The following is a 27292-nucleotide window of genomic DNA, read 5'->3' on the forward strand; positions in this document are numbered from 1 at the left end:
ATGTGATGTTTTGGTGCCTCTTGGCCAATTCAGAACGCTGATTGAGGAACCTTTTTACTGATTAATGTGTTTTTCTTTCTTTCTGCTTGCATTTTGTATTTTTATTTTGTTGTGTGTATTTTTTTGTAATCTACATAATTCAGGGCTCATCTGTAAAAGAGACCTTGGTCTCAGTGTGACTCCCTGATAAAATAAAGGTTAAATAAAATAAACTTCCGCCACCGTGTGTTGACGCGCGGTATCCCCTGACAACCGTCTGGGGAAAACAGGAATCTTTTCTCTTCACCTCTGGGCAGACAGACGCGGGTGAGTACAATAGATTATGTTTCGGCAATATGATGTTCCTGTAGTTATTTCCTGCGAATTACAGTGTTTATATCGTCTCAAGAAACGTTTAGCTATAGTTGACTTATTTGCGTGCCTGCGTGCGTGCGTGCGTTGCGCCAATCGCACATGTCTGTAAAGTCATGGATTTCACTTTACCAAATGACAGTGTTTGCTAGACAAATAATCTGTACATGATGCACATCTACCGTGAAATACAGTGTAATTATTAACAGAGCAAAATGCTAATCATGTTTCTAGGTAGAGCTTTCAATAAGGTCAATGAATAGAATATGTGCAAGTTATAGGCTATAGATATAGACAATATATTTATTTAACCTGGCAAGTCAGTTAAGAACAAATTCTAATTTACGATGATGGCCCACCCCGCGCTGGGCCAATTGTGCACTGCCCTATGGGACTCACAATCACGGCCGGATGTGATACAGCCTGGATTCGAACCAGGGACTGTAGTGATGCCTCTTTCACTGAGATGCAATGCTTTAGAATGCTGCGCCACTCGGGAGCCCACTTGGCAATTTTTTTTATTTTTTATTTTACCTTTATTTTACTAGTCCAATGCTCTAACCACTAGGCTACCCTGCCGCAATACTTTGCTACATTTAACATGCTAGTCCTTAAGCAGAAAGAGGGACTTGCTGTTAGTGCTTTCATCTTAAAGAGGCATAATATTTAGCCTACAATGACCAAACAAAAAGCACACATCTTTCCAATACCACATCCAAGTTCCTTCCCGCCCTCCTCTCAGCCAGCCATGTCTACCAGGGCTACCGACCCTAACAAGCCTCGGATGCTGAGGGTATCTGACGCACGCCGGGCGCTCCAGAGCCTTCTCCTGGGGGCAGAGATGGCTCACAAGGCTGACATCCAAACATACAGCTGTGGCCACCTGAGCCCTTACGCCCTGAGCCAGAACCAGCCCCACCGGAGGAGGACAGAGGAACCAATCTGGGAGATGTCTGAGGTCTTTCCCCCACTCTTTTCTGTCTATGTTCAGTACCATTTAGCAGAAAGATGCATTGAAAGTATAGAGAGCATTACTTCTTTTCACAGGCGAGCAGAGTTTACCCAACAATTTGTTTTACTATTACACCACTGCTTACAATGACACAACATACAACAACAACAACACCTAACATCAACATATTCATTATCTCTAGGTCCAGGACAGAGAGAAGGGTGAGGAGGAAGGCCTGAGTCCCTGTCCTTTTACGCAACGCCTCCAGAGACAAACCAAGATGGCCGCCAACATCGAGAAGATGACGGAAGCCATGTTTGACTTCACTGTCGCCAAGGGGCTAAAACCTACAGTCTTGAAGCCTGGGCAGCATGAGAGCCTTACTGGCACACAGAGAGGAACGAAGGGAGAGGAAGGAGAAGAAAGAGAGAGGAGGAGGAAAACAAGGCTCAAGATGGTTCTGGACACCTCTGAGCTCTTCCTGGTCAAACCCAGCATAGCATCACAGACAAAACCTCCTGGAGGTGTTGAGGGGAACCAGGACAGGTAATAATGATAATTAACACTGTAGTATCACAGACCAATCCTCCTGGAGGTGTTGAGGGGAACCAGGTTAGGTAAGGACAATAATAATAAATATAGCGGTGAGCAGCAATGAACGGGGTTCACAGGACGACAGAAAGGACACAAGATCAGTTTGATAATAACGCAAACACTCTATCATATAGGAACTATCTTCATTTATGTGTAATCAGTGAAATCATTACTAGGGCTGTTTGGGTGAACGTATTACCGCCACTCCGGCGGTCACGAATCATGACCGCAGTCAAAGTCACAGTAACTAAGCTTCTCCAAGCTCTGATGCTGCTGATGGTCATTAGTAGTCTACCAAACTTGCCAACTGCCTGGTACTCAGCACTCTATTATCCCTGTAATCACTCCCATCTACAGGTACTGGTTCAGTCAGTCTCACCTGGTTCATCTACAGGTACTGGCTCAGTCAGTCTCACCTGGTCCATCTACAGGTACTGGTTCAGTCAGTCTCACCTGGTCCATCTACAGGTACTGGTTCACTCAGTCTCACCTGGTCCATCTACAGGTACTGGTTCACTCAGTCTCACCTGGTCCATCTACAGGTACTGGTTTAGTCAGTCTCACCTGGTCCATCTACAGGTACTGGTTCACTCAGTCTCACCTGGTCCATCTACAGGTACTGGTTCACTCAGTCTCACCTGGGGGGCCTGACTAAGAAGGACCAGATGAGGATGATGAGACACTTTGACAGACGGGTGTTGAGGAAGCAGGACCTCAGGGACAGGAACTGGATCAGCGGGAACAAGGCTGCTGAGGTCTACGAGTGGAAGCTAGAGAAGGTGGGGAAGACTAACGTGTTTCTTTTTGGTTGTACAAATTTGACCCGGTTACAGTATAAACATCACGCAATACCATAACATACTAATTACACCGTAATAACCTATGGGTTACTTCTATGTTTCATTACAAGTGGTACATATCCTCCATAGGTAATAATAGGCCTACGAGAGAGAATAGTATGCTGTAAATTATAGGTATTCTTCAGTCCCCTGGAGGTGTTGAGTTCAGCAGTATTCTTCAGTCCCCTGGAGGTGTTGAGTTCAGCAGTATTCTTCAGTCCCCTAGAGGTGTTGAGTTTAGCAGTATTCTTCAGTCCCCTGGAGGTGTTGAGTTCAGCAGTATTCTTCAGTCCCCTGGAGGTGTTGAGTTCAGCAGTATTCTTCAGTCCCTTAGAGGTGTTGAGTTCAGCAGTATTCTTCAGTCCCCTGGAGGTGTTGAGTTCAGCAGTATTCTTCAGTCCCCTAGAGGTGTTGAGTTTAGCAGTATTCTTCAGTCCCCTGGAGGTGTTGAGTTCAGCAGTATTCTTCAGTCCCCTGGAGGTGTTGAGTTCAGCAGTATTCTTCAGTCCCCTGGAGGTGTTGAGTTCAGCAGTATTCTTCAGTCCCTTAGAGGTGTGGAGTTCAGCAGTATTCTTCAGTCCCCTGGAGGTGTTGAGTTCAGCAGTATTCTTCAGTCCCCTTAGAGGTGTTGAGTTCAGCAGTATTCTTCAGTCCCCTGGAGGTGTTGAGTTCAGCAGTATTATTCAGTCCCCTAGAGGTGTTGAGTTCAGCAGTATTCTTCAGTCCCCTGGAGGTGTTGAGTTCAGCAGTATTCTTCAGTCCCCTAGAGGTGTTGAGTTCAGCAGGATTCTTCACTCCCCTAGAGGTGTTGAGTTCAGCAGTATTCTTCAGTCCCCTGGAGGTGTTGAGTTCAGCAGTATTCTTCAGTCCCCTCGAGGTGTTGAGCTCAGCAGTATTCTTCAGTCCCTTAGAGGTGTTGAGTTCAGCAGTATTCTTCAGTCCCCTGGAGGTGTTGAGTTCAGCAGTATTCTTCAGTCCCCTGGAGGTGTTGAGTTCAGCAGGATTCTTCAGTCCCCTAGAGGTGTTGAGTTCAGCAGGATTCTTCAGTCCCCTAGAGGTGTTGAGTTCAGCAGTATTCTTCAGTCCCCTGGAGGTGTTGAGTTCAACAGTATTCTTCAGTCCCCTGGAGGTGTTGAGTTCAGCAGTATTCTTCAGTCCCCTAGAGGTGTTGAGTTCAACAGTATTCTTCAGTCCCCTGGAGGTGTTGAGTTCAACAGTATTCTTCAGTCCCCTGGAGGTGTTGAGTTCAGCAGTATTCTTCAGTCCCCTGGAGGTGTTGAGTTCAGCAGTATTCTTCAGTCCCCTGGAGGTGTTGAGTTCAGCAGTATTCTTCAGTCCCCTGGAGGTGTTGAGTTCAGCAGGATTCTTCAGTCCCCTAGAGGTGTTGAGTTCAGCAGGATTCTTCAGTCCCCTAGAGGTGTTGAGTTCAGCAGGATTATTCAGTCCCCTAGAGGTGTTGAGTTCAGCAGTATTATTCAGTCCCCTAGAGGTGTTGAGTTCAGCAGTATTATTCAGTCACCTGGAGGTGTTGAGTTCAGCAGTATTCTTCAGTCCCCTGGAGGTGTTGAGTTCAGCAGGATTCTTCAGTCCCCTAGAGGTGTTGAGTTCAGCAGGATTCTTCAGTCCCCTAGAGGTGTTGAGTTCAGCAGGATTCTTCAGTCCCCTAGAGGTGTTGAGTTCAGCAGGATTCTTCAGTCCCCTGGAGGTGTTGAGTTCAGCAGTATTCTTCAGTCCCCTGGAGGTGTTGAGTTCAGCAGGATTCTTCAGTCCCCTAGAGGTGTTGAGTTCAGCAGGATTCTTCAGTCCCTTAGAGGTGTTGAGTTCAGCAGGATTCTTCAGTCCCCTGGAGGTGTTGAGTTCAGCAGTATTCTTCAGTCCCCTAGAGGTGTTGAGTTCAACAGTATTCTTCAGTCCCCTGGAGGTCTTGAGTTCAGCAGGATTCTTCAGTCCCCTAGAGGTGTTGAGTTCAGCAGGATTCTTCAGTCCCCTAGAGGTGTTGAGTTCAACAGTATTCTTCAGTCCCCTGGAGGTGTTGAGTTCAGCAGTATTCTTCAGTCCCCTGGAGGTGTTGAGTTCAGCAGTATTCTTCAGTCCCCTGGAGGTGTTGAGTTCAACAGTATTCTTCAGTCCCCTGGAGGTGTTGAGTTCAGCAGTATTCTTCAGTCCCCTGGAGGTGTTGAGTTCAGCAGTATTCTTCAGTCCCCTGGAGGTGTTGAGTTCAGCAGTATTCTTCAGTCCCCTGGAGGTGTTGAGTTCAGCAGGATTCTTCAGTCCCCTAGAGGTGTTGAGTTCAGCAGGATTCTTCAGTCCCCTAGAGGTGTTGAGTTCAGCAGGATTCTTCAGTCCCCTAGAGGTGTTGAGTTCAACAGTATTCTTCAGTCCCCTGGAGGTGTTGAGTTCAACAGTATTCTTCAGTCCCCTCGAGGTGTTGAGTTCAGCAGTATTATTCAGTCCCCTAAAGGTGTTGAGCTCAGCAGTATTCTTCAGTCCCCTGGAGGTGTTGAGTTCAACAGTATTATTCAGTCCCCTAGAGGTGTTGAGCTCAGCAGGATTCTTCAGTCCCTTAGAGGTGTTGAGTTCAGCATAACACTAGATAGCGTTTCTCCCCATCTTCCACTTCACTTCACACAGGTACAGCTGTGGCTGAGTTATTACCGTACAATATGATGTGTGTCTCTTTCCCCAGGAGCTGAGGAGGCTGTCAGACCAGAGCTGTCCCAGTAGAGACCGCCTGGGGGTGTTCAGTGACGTCTTCAACAACGTCTGTGAAGGCTCGCCAGTATTCAGAGACATCCTCAGGGAAATCAAGGTTTTTCCATTTCCTCTCCTCTCCCTTACCTCTCACTCTCCTCGTTTCCCTTACATCCTCTCCCTCTCCTCCTCTCCCTTTCCTCCTCTCCCTCTCTCCCTTACCTCCCTCCTCTCACTTTCCTCCTCTCCCTCTCTCCCTTACCTCCCTCCTCTCCCTTACCTCCTCTCCCTCTCCTCCTCTCCCTTACCTCTCTCCCTCTCCTCCTCTCCCTTACCTCTCTCCCTCTCCTCCTCTCCCTCTCCTCCTCTCCCTTACCTCCCTCCCTCTCCACCTCTTCCTCTCCTTTCTCCCTCTTCTCCTCTCCCTTACCTCTCTCCCTTTCCTCCTCTCCCTCTCCTCTCCCTTACCTCTTTCCCTCCACGGCGCCACTCAGCAGCAGCACATGTTAAGCATGTATTATGGGATGAATTAGAGGCTAGGGACTGGGATCCTGAGAGACTGACAGTCCCCTGAATTAGAGAATAGGGACTGGGATCCTGAGAGACTGACAGTCCCCTGAATTAGAGAATAGGGACTGGGATCCTGAGAGACTGACAGTCCCCTGAATTAGAGGCTAGGGACTGGGATCCTGAGAGACTGACAGTCCCCTGAATTAGAGAATAGGGACTGGGATCCTGAGAGACTGACAGTCCCCTGAATTAGAGAATAGGGACTGGGATCCTGAGAGACTGACAGTCCCCTGAATTAGAGAATAGGGACTGGGATCCTGAGAGACTGACAGTCCCCTGAATTAGAGAATAGGGACTGGGATCCTGAGAGACTGACAGTCCCCTGAATTAGAGAATAGGGACTGGGATCCTGAGAGACTGACAGTCCCCTGAATTAGAGAATAGGGACTGGGATCCTGAGAGACTGACAGTCCCCTGAATTAGAGAATAGGGACTGGGAGCCTGAGAGACTGACAGTCCCCTGAATTAGAGAATAGGGACTGGGAGCCTGAGAGACTGACAGTCCCCTGAATTAGAGAATAGGACTGGGATCCTGAGAGACTGACAGTCCCCTGAATTAGAGAATAGGGACTGGGATCCTGAGAGACTGACAGTCCCCTGAATTAGAGAATAGGGACTGGGAGCCTGAGAGACTGACAGTCCCCTGAATTAGAGAATAGGGACTGGGATCCTGAGAGACTGACAGTCCCCTGAATTAGAGAATAGGGACTGGGAGCCTGAGAGACTGACAGTCCCCTGAATTAGAGAATAGGGACTGGGAGCCTGAGAGACTGACAGTCCCCTGAATTAGAGAATAGGGACTGGGATCCTGAGAGACTGACAGTCCCCTGAATTAGAGAATAGGGACTGGGAGCCTGAGAGACTGACAGTCCCCTGAATTAGAGAATAGGGACTGGGAGCCTGAGAGACTGACAGTCCCCTGAATTAGAGAATAGGGACTGGGAGCCTGAGAGACTGACAGTCCCCTGAATTAGAGAATAGGGACTGGGAGCCTGAGAGACTGACAGTCCCCTGAATTAGAGAATAGGGACTGGGAGCCTGAGCCTGAGACTGACAGTCCCCTGAATTAGAGAATAGGGACTGGGAGCCTGAGAGACTGACAGTCCCCTGAATTAGAGAATAGGGACTGGGAGCCTGAGAGACTGACAGTCCCCTGAATTAGAGAATAGGGACTGGGAGCCTGAGAGACTGAATTAGAGAATAGTTTCCCTCTCATGTAAAGCGCTTTGAGTGCTTCAGTTGGTAGAAAGGTGCTCAGAAAATCCAATCCAAATTAAAAATAAATATTATTGTTATTATTATTGTTATTGTTGATATTGTTATTGTTGTTATTCGTATTAGTATCATTATTATTCTTGTTGTTATTATTGTTATTATTAGTATTAGTATTATTGTTATTATTATTCTTGTTATTATTCTTATTAATATCATTATTATTATTATTGTTGTTGTTATTGTTATTGTTATTATTCAATCTGTGTTTCTCCCTTCTGCTTTCCAGACAGACTATGATCTGTACCTCAACTCTATTCTGGACTCCCAGACATCTCTCGAGGACTTGGTAAATATTATAAACACATTCAGATTTTTTTCTAGTTTATTTGTAGCCTAATAATATGGAAATCTTACTCAATTATTGTGCTTTCGCTGCATATGGAGGTCTGTACTGACACCAGTTGAGCTTTTGATTGACTACTGTAACCCCTATTTAAGACCTCTATACCCTCAAATTCCAATCAGGACCTCGAAGCCAGTTCCACTGCTTTTTGTCATTCCTACCCCTCTTATCGGGGACTGATTTAGACCTGGGACACCAGGTGGGTAATTCACCTCTAATCAGGGACTGATTTAGACCTGGGACACCGGGTGGGTAATTCACCTCTAATCAGGGACTGATTTAGACCTGGGACACCAGGTGGGTAATTCCCCTCTAATCTGGGACTGATTTAGACCGGGGACACCAGGTGGGTGATTCACCTCTAATCAGGGACTGATTTAGACCGGGGACACCAGGTGGGTAATTCACCTCTAATCAGGGATTGATTTAGACCGGGGACACCAAGTGGGTAATTCACCTCTAATCAGGGACTGATTTTAGACCCGGGACACCAGGTGGGTGATTCACCTCTAATCAGGGACTGATTTAGACCTGGGACACCAGGTGGGTGATTCACCTCTAATCAGGGACTGATTTAGACCTGGGACACCAGGTGGGTAATTCCCCTCTAATCAGGGACTGATTTAGACCTGGGACACCAGGAGGTTAATTCCTCTCTAACCAGGGACTAATTTAGACCTGGGACACCAGGTAGGTACAATGAATGATCCGGTGGAATAGGAAACCAGCAGTGCACTACACTGTACTGATCTTCATTGAGTATTTTATTTCTCCTCCTCTCTGTGGTGTGGTCAGTCTGAGCTGGCTCTGCTGGGTGGTCTGGCCATTGTAGGGGCAGAGGATCTGGAGGAAGCTGGCAACGAGGTGTCCAAGCTGGGAGAGGAGGCGCAGAGGGCCCTGGAGGAGAATGACAGGTATGGATGGGTCTCTGAGGGAATGGATATATGTATATATATATATATATATATACTGGAATACATCGTACTAGGGTCTAAATTCAGTCCGTAGGTCAGAAGATCGTCATTGTAGCACAATTTAAATTTAAAGGGTAGGTAGCATAAACGTAACCACGTGTAAGATTATGGATTTGCATTAGTATACACATCAAAAGTCCCAATGCAAAGTTACACTTCACATCTCTATTTTTCGAAGTTATTGCATAAAACCAATCAGAATGCCAAAGTCATGCCGGGAAAATGTCTTTGCGGGGTGTGACGTAATATGGAGGACCTGCAAAGTCAGCCTTTTCCCGATAATGTGAACTCCAACAGAAATAACTTCAAATGTACAACTTCAAACTAAACCAAATCTTTGCACTCATTGACTACTGGTTTCAATAACATTTTTAGACAACGTACAAGCTAATACTTTATGAATTTATTGTTGCAAATCAGCTTGCATGGTTGCAAGCCAACTAGCCTGCTAACATTAACCCTACCCGCCTGCTAACCTCTTGGTACTAGGGGGCAGTATTTTCATTTTTGGAAAAAAAACGTTCCCGTTTTAAACGGGATATTTTGTCAGGATAAGATGCTAGAATATGCATATAATTGACAGCTTTGGATAGAAAACACTCTAACGTTTCCAAAACTGTAAAGATATTGTCTGTGAGTATAACAGAACTGATGTTGCAGGCGAAAGCCTGAGAAAAATCCAATCCGGAAGTGCCCCAGGTTTTGAAAGCGCTGCGTTCCAATGAGTCCCTATTGAACTGTGAGTGTGCTATGAACCAGCTTACGCTTTCTACGTATTCCCCAAGGTGTCTACAGCATTGTGATGTAGTTTTATGCATTTATGTTGAAGAATAGCTGTAGGCGGCCACATTGCGTAAGTGGTCACCTGATGGCTCTCAGAGTGATTCTCGCGTAAAATACAGAGGTAGCCATTACTCCAATCGGTCCTAATGAAAAACGAATTGTCCCGACGGATATATTATCGAATAGATATTAGAAAAACACCTTGAGGATGGATTATAAACAACGTTTGCCATGTTTCTGTTGATATTATGGAGCTAATTTGGAATATTTTTTGCCGTTTTCGCACTTTCTGGTCGATTTCTCAGCCAAATGTGAAGAACAAACGGAGCTATTTCGTCTACAAAAATAATATTTTGGGAAAAAATGATCTTTGGCTATCTACCTGGGAGTCTCGTGAGTGAAAACATCCGAAGTTCATTAAAGGTAAACGATTTAATTTGATTGCTTTTCTGATTTGTGACAAGGTTGCCTGGTGCTAGCAAGGCATAATGCTATGCTAGGCTATCGATAAACTTACACAAATGCTTGTCTAGCTTTGGCTGTAAAGCATATTTTGAAAATCTGAGATGACAGGGTGATTAACAAAAGGCTAAGCTGTGTCTCAATATATTTCATTTGTGATTTTCATGAATAGGAATATTTTCTAGGGATATTTATGTCCGTTGCGTTATGCTAATTATTATCAGGCGATGATTACGCTCCCGGATCCGGGATGGGGAATATCAAGAGGGTTAACCCTACCCGCCTGCTAACGTTAACCCTACCCGCCTGCTAACGTTAGGTTAGCTCTGCATGAGTCAGCCAGTTGCTATCAACACCTAGCTTACAGCTCAATTAAAGTAAATCAACGTTTTGGAAATACATAACACCATCTAACCAGTTATCAAATAATGTTACTGGTATGTGCAGTTATCTTAGCCAGCAAGTTTAGCCCAGCTAGCCAACCACTACGGTCGACATGGCTAAGTAGTAAGCCAGAGAACAACACCAACTAGTCTAGCAGAGGCAGGAACCCACAGAATATAACAACAACGAAAAGACAGCAGATATAGAGTAGAGAGAGCGGAGACTTACCGATTAACGGCTGAGTTAGCTACCAAAGAAGGGCCAAGGAGAGAGAAGCTTCAGGGGCACCGGCCAGGGGAGAGTAAGCTAATCTAAAAAAAGAAATATACTAAGGTAAATCCACAGTAGATATATTACAGAGGTGCATTGAGCACAGGAGATGACGGGAAAGAGTTAACATTAAGACAGGGTTCAGGGTATAGGAGGAGACAAGGAGAAGAGTCAACATTAAGACAGGGTTCAGGGTATAGGAGGAGACGAGGAGAAGAGCCAACAATAAGACAGGGTTCAGGGTATAGGAGGAGACGAGGAGAAGAGCCAACATTAAGACAGGGTTCAGGGTATAGGAGGAGACAAGGAGAAGAGTCAACAATAAGACAGGGGGGGTTCAGGGTATAGGAGGAGAAGAGGAGAAGAGCCAACAATAAGACAGAGGGGGTTCAGGGTATAGGAGGAGACGAGAAGAAGAGTCAACATTAAGACAGAGGGGGTTCAGGGTATAGGAAGAGATGAGGAAAAGAGTCAACAATAAGACAGGGTTCAGGGTATAGGAGGAGAGGAGGAGAAGAGTCAACAATAAGACAGGGTTCAGGGTATAGGAGGAGACGAGGAGAAGAGCCAACAATAAGACAGGGTTCAGGGTATAGGAGGAGACGAGGAGAAGAGCCAACAATAAGACAGAGGGGGTTCAGGGTATAGGAGGAGACGAGGAGAAGAGCCAACAATAAGACAGGGGGGGTTCAGGGTATAGGAGGAGACGAGGAGAAGAGTCAACATTAAGACAGGGTTCAGGGTATAGGAGGAGATGAGGAGAAGAGTCAACAATAAGACAGAGGGGGTTCAGGGTATAGGAGGAGACGAGGAGAAGACTCAACAATAAGACAGGGTTCAGGGTATAGGAGGAGATGAGGAGAAGAGTCAACATTAAGACAGAGGGGGTTCAAGGTATAGGAGGAGACGAGGAGAAGAGCCAACAATAAGACAGAGGGGGTTCAGGGTATAGGAGGAGACGAGGAGAAGAGTCAACATTAAGACAGAGGGGGTTCAGGGTATAGGAGGAGACGAGGAGAAGAGTCAACAATAAGACAGGGTTCAGGGTATAGGAGGAGACGAGGAGAAGAGTCAACATTAAGACAGAGGGGGTTCAGGGTATAGGAGGAGACGAGGAGAAGAGTCAACAATAAGACAGAGGGGGTTCAGGGTATAGGAGGAGACGAGGAGAGGGGTCAACATTAAGACAGGGTTCAGGGTATAGGAGGAGACGAGGAGAAGAGCCAACATTAAGACAGGGTTCAGGGTATAGGAGGAGACGAGGAGAAGAGTCAACATTAAGACAGGGTTCAGGGTATAGGAGGAGAAGAGACAACAATAAGACGGGGTTCAGGGTATAGGAGGAGACGAGGAGAAGAGTCAACATTAAGACAGAGGGGGTTCAGGGTATAGGAGGAGACGAGGAGAAGAGTCAACATTAAGACAGAGGGGGTTCAGGGTATAGGAGGAGAAGAGGAGAAGAGTCAACAATAAGACAGGGTTCAGGGTATAGGAGGAGACGAGGAGAAGAGTCAACATTAAGACAGAGGGGGTTCAGGGTATAGGAGGAGACGAGGAGAAGAGCCAACATTAAGACAGGGTTCAGGGTATAGGAGGAGACGAGGAGAAGAGCCAACATTAAGACAGGGTTCAGGGTATAGGAGGAGACGAGGAGAAGAGTCAACAATAAGACAGAGGGGGTTCAGGGTAGAGGAGGAGAAGAGGAGAAGAGTTAACATTAAGACAGAGGGGGTTCAGGGTATAGGAGGAGAAGAGGAGAAGAGTTAACATTAAGACAGAGGGGGTTCAGGGTATAGGAGGAGAAGAGGAGAAGAGTCAACAATAAGACAGGGTTCAGGGTATAGGAGGAGAAGAGGAGAAGAGCCAACAATAAGACAGGGTTCAGGGTATAGGAGGAGACGAGGAGAAGAGCCAACAATAAGACGGGGTTCAGGGTATAGGAGGAGACGAGGAGAAGAGTCACGGGATTAGGACGATCGACACGTCGAATATGATGAATTATCGACAATACCAGCCAGAATATAGCATGAGCATATAAGCATGGCAACGGGGTATGAACTTTGAACTCTGATTCACTCCAGCCGCCAAGCGTGGACTGGGAAAGGACAGACAGAGTATACCGTCTACCACACAACGACGTTACTAAATCGAGTACAGTTTTCCACCAGAGACGTTCTTCAAAGGATGGAAGAACTCTTGGGCAACTCGGCCTTCCATCTACCACCAACCTATTGAAGCGCAGCTCAGAATAAATATTCATTGCATTTTCCTTTTCCAAATGGATGGTAATTTAGAATGCATAAGATTCTGTATTTACGATAGAGTAGCTGCCTACGGCCCGATAGAGACATCGCTTCTCCCTTTGTTCTTCAGTTTTCCCGCTCTTTCACTCAAACCCAGCCCCCTTTTCTTTGTGTAACCAGCTGTCATATCTGTTACGTCCGCTAGGGATGTTTTCCTTTATGACATAATTTGTAATCAAGGTATTATTCATTCTGTGTATGTGTGATTAGTTAGGTATTTAGTAAATAAATAATTAAACCCAATTTTGTTTTGCTGATTCAACTTGTTAGCCAGGGGTAGTGTAGATAACCAAGAATTTACAACTTACAGATGAGACTGAAATAAGGTGACGATTAATATTGACTGCTATTGATGTAAAATATTACTAGGTCTTTAAGAGTTTATTTGGAAGATAACAGCTCTATAAATATTATTTTGTGGTGCCCGACTCTAGTTAATTACATTTTCATGATTAGCTCAATCAGGTAATATTAATTACAGAGAAAGGATTTTATAGAATAGCATGTCATATCACTTAATCCGGCATAGCCACAGACACGACAAGGCGGGGTGGTGGCACCGGGATCCTCATCTCTCCCAAGTGGTCATTCTCTCTTTCTCCCCTTACCCATCTGTCTATCGCCTCCTTTGAATTCCATGCTGTCACAGTTACCAGCCCTTTCAAGCTTAACATCCTTATCATTTATCGCCCTCCAGGTTCCCTCGGAGAGTTCATCAATGAGCTTGATGCCTTGATAAGCTCCTTTCCTGAGGACGGCTCACCTCTCACAGTTCTGGGCGACTTTAACCTCCCCACGTCTACCTTTGACTCATTCCTCTCTGCCTCCTTCTTTCCACTCCTCTCCTCTTTTGACCTCACCCTCTCACCTTCCCCCCCTACTCACAAGGCAGGAAATACGCTCGACCTCATCTTTACTAGATGCTGTTCTTCCACTAACCTCATTGCAACTCCCCTCCAAGTCTCCGACCACTACCTTGTATCCTTTTCCCTCTCGCTCTCATCCAACACTTCCCACACTGCCCCTACTCGGATGGTATCGCGCCGTCCCAACCTTCGCTCTCTCTCCCCCGCTACTCTCTCCTCTTCCATCCTATCATCTCTTCCCTCTGCTCAAACCTTCTCCAACCTATCTCCTGATTCTGCCTCCTCAACCCTCCTCTCCTCCCTTTCTGCATCCTTTGACTCTCTATGTCCCCTATCCTCCAGGCCGGCTCGGTCCTCCCCTCCCGCTCCGTGGCTCGACGACTCATTGCGAGCTCACAGAACAGGGCTCCGGGCAGCCGAGCGGAAATGGAGGAAAACTCGCCTCCCTGCGGACCTGACATCCTTTCACTCCCTCCTCTCTACATTTTCCTCTTCTCTCTCTGCTGCTAAAGCCACTTTCTACCACTCTAAATTCCAAGCATCTGCCTCTAACCCTAGGAAGCTCTTTGCAACCTTCTCCTCCCTCCTGAATCCTCCTCCCCCTCCCCCTCCTCCCTCTCTGCAGATGACTTCGTCAACCATTTTGAAAAGAAGGTCGACGACATCCGATCCTCGTTTGCTAAGTCAAACGACACCGCTGGTTCTGCTCACACTGCCCTACCCTGTGCTCTGACCTCTTTCTCCCCTCTCTCTCCAGATGAAATCTCGCGTCTTGTGACGGCCGGCCGCCCAACAACCTGCCCGCTTGACCCTATCCCCTCCTCTCTTCTCCAGACAATTTCCGGAGACCTTCTCCCTTACCTCACCTCGCTCATCAACTCATCCCTGACCGCTGGCTACGTCCCTTCCATCTTCAAGAGAGCGAGAGTTGCACCCCTTCTGAAAAAACCTACACTCGATCCCTCCGATGTCAACAACTACAGACCAGTATCCCTTCTTTCTTTTCTCTCCAAAACTCTTGAACGTGCCGTCCTTGGCCAGCTCTCCCGCTATCTCTCTCAGAATGACCTTCTTGATCCAAATCAGTCAGGTTTCAAGACTAGTCATTCAACTGAGACTGCTCTTCTCTGTATCACGGAGGCGCTCCGCACTGCTAAAGCTAACTCTCTCTCCTCTGCTCTCATCCTTCTAGACCTATCGGCTGCCTTCGATACTGTGAACCATCAGATCCTCCTCTCCACCCTCTCCGAGTTGGGCATCTCCGGCGCGGCCCACGCTTGGATTGCGTCCTATCTGACAGGTCGCTCCTACCAGGTGGCGTGGCGAGAATCCGTCTCCACACCACGTGCTCTCACCACTGGTGTCCCCCAGGGCTCTGTTCTAGGCCCTCTCCTATTCTCGCTATACACCAAGTCACTTGGCTCTGTCATAACCTCACATGGTCTCTCCTATCATTGCTATGCAGACGACACACAATTAATCTTCTCCTTTCCCCCTTCTGATGACCAGGTGGCGAATCGCATCTCTGCATGTCTGGCAGACATATCAGTGTGGATGACGGATCACCACCTCAAGCTGAACCTCGGCAAGACGGAGCTGCTCTTCCTCCCGGGGAAGGACTGCCCGTTCCATGATCTCGCCATCACGGTTGACAACTCCATTGTGTCCTCCTCCCAGAGCGCTAAGAACTTTGGCGTGATCCTGGACAACACCCTGTCGTTCTCAACTAACATCAAGGCGGTGGCCCGTTCCTGTAGGTTCATGCTCTACAACATCCGCAGAGTACGACCCTGCCTCACACAGGAAGCGGCGCAGGTCCTAATCCAGGCACTTGTCATCTCCCGTCTGGATTACTGCAACTCGCTGTTGGCTGGGCTCCCTGCCTGTGCCATTAAACCCCTACAACTCATCCAGAACGCCGCAGCCCGTCTGGTGTTCAACCTTCCCAAGTTCTCTCACGTCACCCCGCTCCTCCGCTCTCTCCACTGGCTTCCAGTTGAAGCTCGCATCCGCTACAAGACCATGGTGCTTGCCTACGGAGCTGTGAGGGGAACGGCACCTCAGTACCTCCAGGCTCTGATCAGGCCCTACACCCAAACAAGGGCACTGCGTTCATCCACCTCTGGCCTGCTCGCCTCCCTACCACTGAGGAAGTACAGTTCCCGCTCAGCCCAGTCAAAACTGTTCGCTGCTCTGGCCCCCCAATGGTGGAACAAACTCCCTCACGACGCCAGGACAGCGGAGTCAATCACCACCTTCCGGAGACACCTGAAACCCCACCTCTTTAAGGAATACCTAGGATAGGATAAAGTAATCCCTCTCACCCCCCCCTTAAAAGATTTAGATGCACTACTGTTCCACTGGATGTCATAAGGTGAATGCACCAATTTGTAAGTCGCTCTGGATAAGAGCGTCTGCTAAATGACTTAAATGTAAATGTAAAGGGTATAGGAGGAGACGAGGAAAAGAGCCAACATTAAGAGGGTGATTAGAGGAAGGCTCCAGGCAGATGGAAATGATCACAACGGCACAGTGAGTCAGCTACTGTTGCGCACTAGTACTGAGACGAGGTTGAAAAACTCTGGTAGCCTACTTCATGGAGATCATGCGGCCCCCACGTGTGGGGAATCTGATTGGTTGTTCACATCATACCTCCTCGTGATTGATAGATTGTAGCTCACCACTGCCAACATTCGGTCTGCATGGCTAGTGGCTAACGTTAGCCAGCTTGATAAAGTTAACGCAGAGTAGATTGTCCGTATGACTTTGAGAAATAGTGCATTGTGGGTCGTTTAGAAAGTATCTGGAAATAAGTTAATAAATATGTTTGTTTATTTTATTTAAAAACTGTAACTATGGTTATAGGTAACCAGATCATGAATACAACTAAGTTACTAAGTCTTTGAACACACTGTGTTGTTTTTTTGGTCAGTAAAAACTTGCTACCTACCAATGTTCCCTCTAAACTGCGTGCTCAGGCGTACAGCTCCCCCCGGTACTGCCACACAGAAGAAATATCAGCCCGTGCAGAGAAGCACTAGATTGAATTTCACTCAACTTTCTCAAGCCCCCCCACCCCTTAGATAACACTATCTGATTATCTCTTTTTCCCCAGTCTACTTGAATGCGTGAACATTTATTTCATATATCTATCCCTCTAGAACGCAGATCTTCCGCGCTACGGATTGAATCTAATTCTAGTAGTTTGATGTTATGCAAATACTTTGCTTTTGTTCAAAACATAGAATACTAAAAACCTTTTATTCCAAAAAACTTGTATTGAATTCGTAGTTTTAAAATGTATTGGTTTCCTTTGTAAAAGTATATTGTGAGCTTGTGTGATAATGCACTTTGACAAAAAAATTTTTAGACTTGACTTAATTTTAATTTGATTGTATTCGTGCCTATTGTCTGTTTCCACAGAGTCAGGAATCAGTTTCAGAACCTACGTGACAGAGTCATGGAAATCCCAGATGATGAAGGTTGATTGATTTTTGTTGTTGTTGTTGTTGTTGTTGTTGTTGTTGTTGTTGTTGTTTAGTTGATGTATTGCTGTGTTTTTTTGATTGTTGATTGAATGGTTTGCGTGATGAATAATGAATTGGTTTGATTGATTGGTTTGTTTGATGTATTGGAATGTATTGATTCGTTGATTGGTTTGTTTGATGTATTAATTGATTGGTTTGTTTATTAATTTGTTGAATTCATGATTGATGTATTGATTCATTGGTTGATTGATTGATGTCAGGGCTCCATAAGGAGGCCACTCTGCCAGGGCTGTTGAGGCCAGGTGAAGGGCCGATCTCCTTTATAGATCGTGTCCAGCCTAAGAGACGTCAGGTATGGAACATAATACACATAATATACATAATATATATAATATAATACTTGATATTATTATATAATATATAATATATTTAAAAAAATATTTTGTATGTACTGTACTGTATGTACTGTACTGTATGTACTGTTCTGTATGTACTGTACTGTATGTTCTGTATGTACTGTACTGTATGTGCTGTATGTACTGTACTGTATGTACTGTTCTGTATGTACTGTATGTACTGTATGTACTGTTCTGTATGTACTGTTCTGTATGTACTGTACTGTATGTACTGTTCTGTATGTACTGTTCTGTATGTACTGTACTGTATGTACTGTTCTGTATGTACTGTACTGTATGTGCTGTATGTACTGTACTGTATGTACTGTATGTACTGTATGTACTGTATGTACTGTATGTACTGTATGTACTGTATGTAATATATGCCCTGTTCTGTATGTACTGTACTGTATGTACTGTTCTGTATGTACTGTATGTACTGTACATTATGTATTGTACTGTTCTGTATGTACTGTATGTACTGCACTGTATGTAATATATGCCCTGTTCTGTATGTAGTGTATTGTATGTACTGTTCTGTATGTACTGTACTGTACATTATGTATGTACTGTACATTATGTACTGTATGTACTGTACATTATGTATTGTACTGTTCTGTATGTACTGTTCTGTATGTACTGTTTTGTATGTACTGTTCTGTATGTACTGTTCTGTATGTACTGTTCTGTATGTACTGTATGTACTGTTCTGTATGTACTGTACATTATGCACTCTATGTAATGTTCTGTATGTACTATATGTACTGTACATTATGCACTCTATGTACTGTTCTGTATGTACTATATGTACTGTACGTACTGTGTTATTAGGTGTGGATAATGTGGGAGGAGGTCCAGCTGCTGCAGAAGGAACTCAAGGAGAAGATGGTGTCCATCATCACCACAGGAGCTACAGAGAGATGCATCAGAGACTCTAAGGTACAGACGCAAATCACAGCACCAATAGGGATTTACAACTAGGGGAGCACCAGACGGGGTATTAACCACGGCACCAATAGGGATTTACAACTGGGGGAGCACCAGACGGGGTATTAACCACGGCACCAATAGGGATTTACAACTTGGGGAGCACCAGACGGGGTATTAACCACGGCACCAATAGGGATTTACAACTGGGGGAGCACCAGACAGGGTATTAACCACGGCACCAATAGGGATTTACAACTAGGGGAGCACCAGACGGGGTATTAACCACGGCACTAATAGGGATTTACAACTGGGGGAGCACCAGACGGGGTATTAAACACAGCACCGATAGGGATACCCAACTAGGGGAGCCTCAGACAAGGTTTTAACCACAGCACCAATATGGATTTACAACTAGGGGAGCACCAGACGAGGTTTTAACCACGGCACCAATAGGGATTTACAACTGGGGGAGCAGCAGACGGGGTATTAACCACAGCACCAATAGTGATTTACAACTGGGGGAGCACCAGACAAGGTTTTAACCACGGCACCAATAGGGATTTACAACCAGGGGAGCACCAGATGAGTTATTAACCACAGCACCAATAGGGATTTACAACCAGGGGAGCACCAGACAAGGTATTTAACCACAGCACCAATAGGGATTTACAACCAGGGGAGCACCAGATTAGTTATTAACCACAGCACCAATAGGGATTTACAACCAGGGGAGCACCAGACAAGGTATTTAACCACAGCACCAATAGGGATTTACAACCAGGGGAGCACCAGATTAGTTATTAACCACAGCACCAATAGGGATTTACAACCAGGGGAGCACCAGACAAGGTATTTAACCACAGCACCAATAGGGATTTACAACCAGGGGAGCACCAGATGAGTTATTAACCACAGCACCAATAGGGATTTACAACCAGGGGAGCACCAGACAAGGTATTTAACCACGGCACCAATAGGGATTTACAACCAGGGGAGCACCAGACAAGTTATTTAACCACGGCACCAATAGGGATTTCCATGGTTGTTGTAGTTCTTAACATAGGCGTATGGTTGTTGTAGTTCTTAACATAGGCGTATGGTTGTTGTAGTTCTTAACATAGGCGTATGGTTGTTGTAGTTCTTAACATGGGCGTATGGTTGTTGTAGTTCTTAACATGGGCGTATGGTTGTTGTAGTTTTTAACATGGGCGTATGGTTGTTGTAGTTCTTAACATAGGTGTATGGTTGTTGTAGTTCTTAACATAGGCATATGGATGTTGTAGTTCTTAACATAGGCGTATGGTTGTTGTAGTTCAGGCGTATGGTTGTTGTAGTTCTTAACATAGGCGTATGGTTGTTATAGTTCTGTGTTGGATGAACTGGGTAAAATACTACTGTCAACGTATTTTCAAATTTATTTAATGTGCCCTTCAGAGATGGACATATCTTTTCCAGTCAGCCCTCCCTGCCCAATTAAAGCAGCACACACGTTTTACTCACACAGTAGAATGACTTCTCTCTACGACTCACATTCACCAAAACACACACATGTTGGATAGCCCTATGTCCTGCTGTACTCTCCACGTATGTTATGACCTTTCATGCCTTTTTACAAACAGCTTATCATCGGTAATGTACAGACTGACTCCCTTTATCGTAGGGCATTTCACTGGAGTACTGTGTGTGTGTGTGTTTGTCTGTTATCTCCTGCAGGGAGAGATCATGAGACTACTGGCCTCAAATGAACGCTTCAGAAACACCAACAAGGCAAGCCATTTAGTACTTTGACCTAGTTGAAATATTATCATATTTTTCCTTGACTGTATGTACTGTGCTGTATGTACTGTGTGTATATACTGTACTGTATGTACTGTTCTGTATGTACTGTGTGTATATACTGTACTGTATGTACTGTTCTGTATGTACTGTGTTGTATGTATGTGCTATATGTACTGTTCTGTATGTACTGTGTTGTATGTATGTGCTGTATGTACTGTTCTGTATGTACTGTGTTGTATGTATTGTATGTACTGTTCTGTTTGTACTGTGCTGTGCATATGTACTGTATGTACTGTATGTGCTGTATGTACTGTATGTCTGTGATGTATGTACTGTATGTACTGTACTGTCTGTACTGTGATGTATGTACTGTGCTGTATGTACTGTGATGTATGTACTGTACTGTCTGTGCTGTATGTACTGTATGTACTGTGCTGTATGTGCTGTGCTGTATGTACTGTACTGTATGTACTGTGCTGTATGTGCTGTGCTGTATGTACTGTACTGTCTGTACTGTGATGTATGTACTGTGCTGTATGTACTGTGATGTATGTACTGTACTGTCTGTGCTGTATGTACTGTATGTACTGTGCTGTATGTGCTGTGCTGTATGTGCTGTACTGTATGTACTGTGCTGTATGTGCTGTGCTGTATGTGCTGTGCTGTATGTACTGTACTGTCTGTGCTGTATGTACTGTACTGGCTGTGCTGTGCTGTATGTACTGTGCTGTATGTACTGTACTGTCTGTGCTGTATGTACTGTACTGGCTGTGCTGTGCTGTATGTACTGTGCTGTATGTACTGTATGTACTGTGCTGTATGTACTGTGCTGTATGTACTGTATGTACTGTGCTGTATGTACTGTGCTGTATGTACTGGGCTGTATGTACTGTGCTGTATGTACTGTGCTGTATGTACTGTGCTGTATGTACTGTGCTGTATGTACTGTGCTGTATGTATGTGCTGTATGTATGTACTGTGCTGTATGTACTGTATGTACTGTGTTGTATGTATGTGCTGTATGTACTGTGTTGTATGTATGTGCTGTATGTATGTACTGTGCTGTATGTACTGTGCTGTATGTACTGTATGTACTGTGCTGTGTGTGCTATATGTACTCTGTGTAGGTGGACCAATAGTCAGAGATGATAATGTTCCTCCACTCAGGCCTGGTTCCTCCCCTCAGGCCTGGTTCCTCCCCTCAGGCCTGGTTCCTCCCCTCAGGCCTGGTTCCTCCCCTCTGAGCCTGGTTCCTCCCCTCTGAGCCTGGTTCCACCCCTCAGGCCTGGTTCCACCCCTCAGGCCTGGTTCCACCCCTCAGGCCTTGGTCCTCTTTAGGTTTCTAGGGAGTTGTTCCAAACCGCCCAGGCTGGGTATCTGTAAAGCTCTTTGGGGATTTAGGCTGGGTATCTGTAAAGCTCTTTGGGGTTTTAGGCTGGGTATCTGTAAAGCTCTTTGGGGATTTAGGCTGGGTATCTGTAAAGCTCTTTGGGGTTTTAGGCTGGGTATCTGTAAAGCTCTGTGGGGTTTTAGGATGGGTATCTGTAAAGCTCTTTGGGGTTTTAGGCTGGGTATCTGTAAAGCTCTTTGGGGATTTAGGCTGGGTATCTGTAAAGCTCTTTGGGGATTTAGGCTGGGTATCTGTAAAGCTCTTTGGGGATTTAGGCTGGGTATCTGTAAAGCTCTTTGGGGTTTTAGGCTGGGTATCTGTAAAGCTCTTTGGGGTTTTAGGATGGGTATCTGTAAAGCTCTTTGGGGTTTTAGGCTGGGTGTCTGTAAAGCTCTTTGGGGATTTAGGCTGGGTATCTGTAAAGGTCTTTGGGGATTTAGGCTGGGTATCTGTAAAGCTCTTTGGGGATTTAGGCTGGGTATCTGTAAAGCTCTTTGGGGATTTAGGCTGGGTATCTGTAAAGCTCTTTGGGGATTTAGGCTGGGTATCTGTAAAGCTCTTTGGGGTTTTAGGCTGGGTATCTGTAAAGCTCTTTGGGGATTTAGGATGGGTATCTGTAAAGCTCTTTGGGGATTTAGGCTGGGTATCTGTAAAGCTCTTTGGGGTTTTAGGCTGGGTATCTGTAAAGCTCTTTGGGGTTTTAGGCTGGGTATCTGTAAAGCTCTTTGGGGATTTAGGCTGGGTATCTGTAAAGCTCTTTGGGGTTTTAGGATGGGTATCTGTAAAGCTCTTTGGGGATTTAGGCTTGGTATCTGTAAAGCTCTTTGGGGATTTAGGCTGGGTATCTGTAAAGCTCTTTGGGGATTTAGGCTGGGTATCTGTAAAGCTCTTTGGGGTTTTAGGATGGGTATCTGTAAAGCTCTTTGGGGATTTAGGATGGGTATCTGTAAAGCTCTTTGGGGATTTAGGCTGGGTATCTGTAAAGCTCTTTGGGGATTTAGGATGGGTATCTGTAAAGCTCTTTGGGGATTTAGGCTGGGTATCTGTAAAGCTCTTTGGGGATTTAGGCTGGGTATCTGTAAATAAAATAAATTTGATTTAAATTGTATTGAATATACAATGCATTTTCTATGCTCATTGGTCTCACTGTGTCTTGAAGGATCTGGAAAGCAACCTCAACATGATCCTGAACAGAGTGACAACAAGCGAGGATGTGAAAGCGTACGTATCCTCATTTTAAGACTGTAACCAATCTCACTATGTATCTTCTGTGTAAATCTGTTGTATGGTTGACATAGTTTTTTTTGGGGGGGGCAACAAAATGTCCCAATTGGGACAGTTAATTAAGATATTGATTCATTGTTCCCCATCTTCATCATCCCCCATCATCCTCATCCCAATTACACATTGATTCAGAAATCTTAACAATGTTAATGTGTTGGATTCAGCCTGTAGATACCTAACCCTTAACCCCTAACCCTTAACCCCTAACCCTTAACCCTTAAGCCAGAACCCCTAAACCTTAACCCTTAACACATAACCCCTAACCCTTAACCCTTAAGCCAGAACCCCTAAACCTTAACCCTTAACACATAACCCCTAACCCTTAACCCTTAAGCCAGAACCCCTAAACCTTAACCCTTAACACATAACCCCTAACCCTTAACCCAGAATCCCTAAACCTTAACCCCTAACCCTTAAGCCAGAACCCCTAAACCTTAACCCTTAACCCTTAACACATAACCCCTAACCCTTAACCCTTAAGCCAGGACCCCTAAACCTTAACCCTTAACACATAACCCCTAACCCTTAACCCAGAATCCCTAAACCTTAACCCTTAACCCAGAACCCCTAAACCTTAACCCCTAACCCTTAACCCCTAAACCTTAACCCCTAAACCTTAACCCAGAATCCCTAAACCTTAACCCTTAACCCAGAACCCCTAAACCTTAACCCATAACCCCTAACCCTTAACCCCTAAACCTTAACCCCTAAACCTTAACCCAGAATCCCTAAACCTTAACCCAGAATCCTTAACCCAGAACCCCTTAACCTTAACCCAGAACCCCAACCCTTAAACCAGAACCCCTAACCCTTAACCACTAACCTCTAAACCTTAACCCCTAACCCTTAACCCAGAACCCCTACACCTTAACCCAGAACCCATAACCCCTAACTCAGAACCCCTAACCCATAATCCCTAACCCAGAACCCCTAAACCTTAACCCAGAACCCCTAACCCATAATCCCTAACCCATAACCCCTCAAACTTAACCCAGAACCAATAATCCCTAACCCAGAACCCCTAAACCTTAACCCAGAACCCCTAACCCATAATCCCTAACCCAGAACCCCTAAACCTTAACCCATAACCCCTAACCCAGAACCCCTAACCCATAATCCCTAACCCAGAACCCCTAAACCTTAACCCAGAACCACTAACCCAGAACCATTAACCCAGAACCCCTAACCCAGAACCCCTAAACCTTAACCCAGAACCACTAAACCTTAACCCAGAACCCCTAACCCAGAACCCCTAACCCAGAACTCCTAAACCACTAACTCAGAACCACTAACCCAGAATCACTAACCCAGAACCCATAAACCAGAACCACTAAACCACTAACCCAGAACCACTAACCCAGAACCCCTAACCCCTAACCATAATGTTAGATCTTGCCTGAATATACAGTACACATACCTGTTGCTGGCATGGTCCAGGGATTGTAGCCACAAAGTGTCTCATAGTAGGAGTGCAGATCTAAGATCTGCCCATACAATATTTTTTCCATGATGATCTGAAAGTTGAAACTGATGCTAGATCAGCACTCCTACTCGAAGACGCGTTGTGGATACGGGCCCTGGTCTCTCTTGGCAAAATATATGACTAAATACAGGCCAAATTAAAACAACCTAAATTATTAGTAGAGAAATGATTTCTCTCACCGTTGGCTCTGTGATCTGGTTCTATTCACAGGGAGGTGTGGGACAAAATATGGACAGCCCTGCGACACGAGGACGATAGAACACAACCTCTAGTAAATTAGTAGCGTTTGGAACAGTACCTCTTTTTGTCCACTAGGGGGTAGTGTTTAACAAGCTGACCTGAAGGTCATTACTAGATATTATGGACGGGATGATTACTCATTCGCCAAGCCTCACATCATTTTTAATCATTGTTATTCGAGCTGACATTAAAATATCTCCGATGGTAACAGAAGTACGATGGCATTAGTTACAACAGCAACAACCACACTGTATGTAGTCCTCACAAGAGTCAATTGTGCTGTAGCGACATCATTGAAATATCTTATTTGACTTATCAGACTATTTAATAGTCTTTTAACAATAAAGATATAATTGAGGATGTGGTTAAATGTGGTGATGATTATAGTAAATATGGCTTTGATGTCATACAAGCAAACCATACAACCGCCGATCCAACGTGATTTGATTTGACTATTTATCCTTTTACTATATAATCTGAGTCCAATCCCTTGGCTGTCCACATCCTACCAGTCCAGACGTGTCCACGTCATCACACCTATCATCACCTGCAGTCTACTGCTGTGCACAAATACACACAGATCAATCTTCTCCACATAGGCAGTATATACTGTTCTGTTGCTAAAGGTCTGCTATCTGATATTCATTCTGTCACAAAAGATTGTAGATTCTAGACCAGGGCACTCCAGCCCTGTTCCTGGAGAGAGATCCTCCTGTAGGTTTTAACTCCAGCCCTGTTCCTGGAGAGAGATCCTCCTGTAGGTTTTAACTCCAACCCTGTTCCTGGAGAGAGACCCTCCTGTAGGTTTTAACTCCAGCCCTGTTCCTGGAGAGAGACCCTCCTGTAGGTTTTAACTCCAACCCTGTTCCTGGAGAGAGACCCTCCTGTAGGTTTGAACTACAACCCTGTTCCTGGAGAGACCCTCCTGTAGGTTTTAACTCAAACCCTGTTCCTGGAGAGACACTCCTGTAGTAGGTTTTAACTCCAACCCTGTTCCTGGAGAGACCCTCCTGTAGGTTTTAACTCCAGCCCTGTTCCTGGAGAGACCCTCCTGTAGGTTTTAACTCCAACCCTGTTCCTGGAGAGAGACCCTCCTGTAGGTTTTAACTCCAACCCTGTTCCTGGAGAGAAACCCTCCTGTAGGTTTTAACTCCAACCCTGTTCCTGGAGAGACACTCCTGTAGGTTTTAACTCCAACCCTGTTCCTGGAGAGATACCCTCCTGTAGGTTTTAACTCCAACCCTGTTCCTGGAGAGAGACCCTCCTGTAGGTTTTAACTCCAACCCTGTTCCTGGAGAGAGATCCTCCTGTAGGTTTTAACTCCAACCCTGTTCCTGGAGAGAGACCCTCCTGTAGTAGGTTTTAACTCCAACCCTGTTCCTGGAGAGAGACCCTCCTGTAGGTTTTAACTCCAACCCTGTTCCTGGAGAGAGACCCTCCTGTAGGTTTTAACTCCAACCCTGTTCCTGGAGAGAGACCCTCCTGTAGGTTTGAACTACAACCCTGTTCCTGGAGAGACCCTCCTGTAGGTTTTAACTCAAACCCTGTTCCTGGAGAGACACTCCTGTAGTAGGTTTTAACTCCAACCCTGTTCCTGGAGAGACCCTCCTGTAGGTTTTAACTCCAGCCCTGTTCCTGGAGAGACCCTCCTGTAGGTTTTAACTCCAACCCTGTTCCTGGAGAGAGACCCTCCTGTAGGTTTTAACTCCAACCCTGTTCCTGGAGAGAAACCCTCCTGTAGGTTTTAACTCCAACCCTGTTCCTGGAGAGACACTCCTGTAGGTTTTAACTCCAACCCTGTTCCTGGAGAGATACCCTCCTGTAGGTTTTAACTCCAACCCTGTTCCTGGAGAGAGACCCTCCTGTAGGTTTTAACTCCAACCCTGTTCCTGGAGAGAGACCCTCCTGTAGGTTTTAACTCCAACCCTGTTCCTGGAGAGGGATCCTCCTGTAGGTTTTAACTCCAACCCTGTTCCTGGAGAGAGACCCTCCTGTAGTAGGTTTTAACTCCAACCCTGTTCCTGGAGAGAGACCCTCCTGTAGGTTTTAACTCCAACCCTGTTCCTGGAGAGAGACCCTCCTGTAGGTTTTAACTCCAACCCTGTTCCTGGAGAGAGACCCTCCTGTAGGTTTTAACTCCAACCCTGTTCCTGGAGAGAGACCCTCCTGTAGGTTTTAACTCCATGTCATTTAAACAAAATAATAAAATGTGATGTGATGACGTTGAATCAATGTGTCTTTTTTTCACCCAACTTTTGACCTAAATCTCACATAACATGGTGAGATTATTTGTTGATTTCAAATTGAATTCACATTAGATGACAAACTCAACCAAATGTTTCATCAAAACTAGACGTTGAACTGACGTCTGTGCCCAGTGGGCTTTATCTAGACCAAATTAGGTGCTTGTTGGCGGTGATACTAATGACTAAACTGCGACTCAGAGGAACTGATTGTATCAGTATCTCCCTTTTCCACAATGAGGTCTGTACTGCAAACAAGGTGATAGATATAGTGCACTATTTTTCACCAGGGGCGCATAGGGCTCTGGTCAAAATTAGTGCGCTAAATAGGAAATAGGGTGCCCTTTGTGACACAGCAGAGAGTAGCGATAATGGGGTACTGTATTAGCAGGAACATGAGCAT

At 45.5% G+C, this 27292-nt stretch overlaps 1 protein-coding gene across 1 annotated transcript; it reads left to right on the forward strand.

The window, feature by feature from the left end:
• Positions 1 to 222: 222 nt before the first annotated feature.
• On the forward strand, positions 223 to 26867 carry LOC115124864 (uncharacterized protein C6orf118-like). The gene is made up of 13 exons (XM_065007818.1): positions 223 to 306; positions 1094 to 1309; positions 1506 to 1849; positions 2514 to 2676; positions 5423 to 5545; positions 7499 to 7558; positions 8411 to 8529; positions 17081 to 17139; positions 17406 to 17497; positions 18372 to 18479; positions 20184 to 20237; positions 22799 to 22860; positions 24617 to 26867. The coding sequence occupies exons 2-13, from the start codon at positions 1100 to 1102 to the stop codon at positions 24684 to 24686; spliced, it is 1464 nt and encodes a 487-aa protein (XP_064863890.1). The 5' UTR covers positions 223 to 306; positions 1094 to 1099; the 3' UTR covers positions 24687 to 26867.
• Positions 26868 to 27292: the final 425 nt, after the last annotated feature.

The sequence above is a fragment of the Oncorhynchus nerka genome, linkage group LG23 (assembly GCF_034236695.1).
Source record: "Oncorhynchus nerka isolate Pitt River linkage group LG23, Oner_Uvic_2.0, whole genome shotgun sequence".
Lineage (NCBI taxonomy): Eukaryota > Metazoa > Chordata > Actinopteri > Salmoniformes > Salmonidae > Oncorhynchus > Oncorhynchus nerka.

Excerpts from the sequence above, each read along its gene's own strand:
- LOC115124864 (XM_065007818.1), top strand. The coding sequence starts at position 1,100 with ATGTCTACCAGGGCTACCGACCCTAACAAGCCTCGGATGCTGAGGGTA. Across the intron at positions 1,310-1,505 it reads CAATCTGGGAGATGTCTGAG|GTCCAGGACAGAGAGAAGGG; the intron begins GTCTTTCCCCCA and ends CATTATCTCTAG. Across the intron at positions 2,677-5,422 it reads ACGAGTGGAAGCTAGAGAAG|GAGCTGAGGAGGCTGTCAGA; the intron begins GTGGGGAAGACT and ends CTCTTTCCCCAG.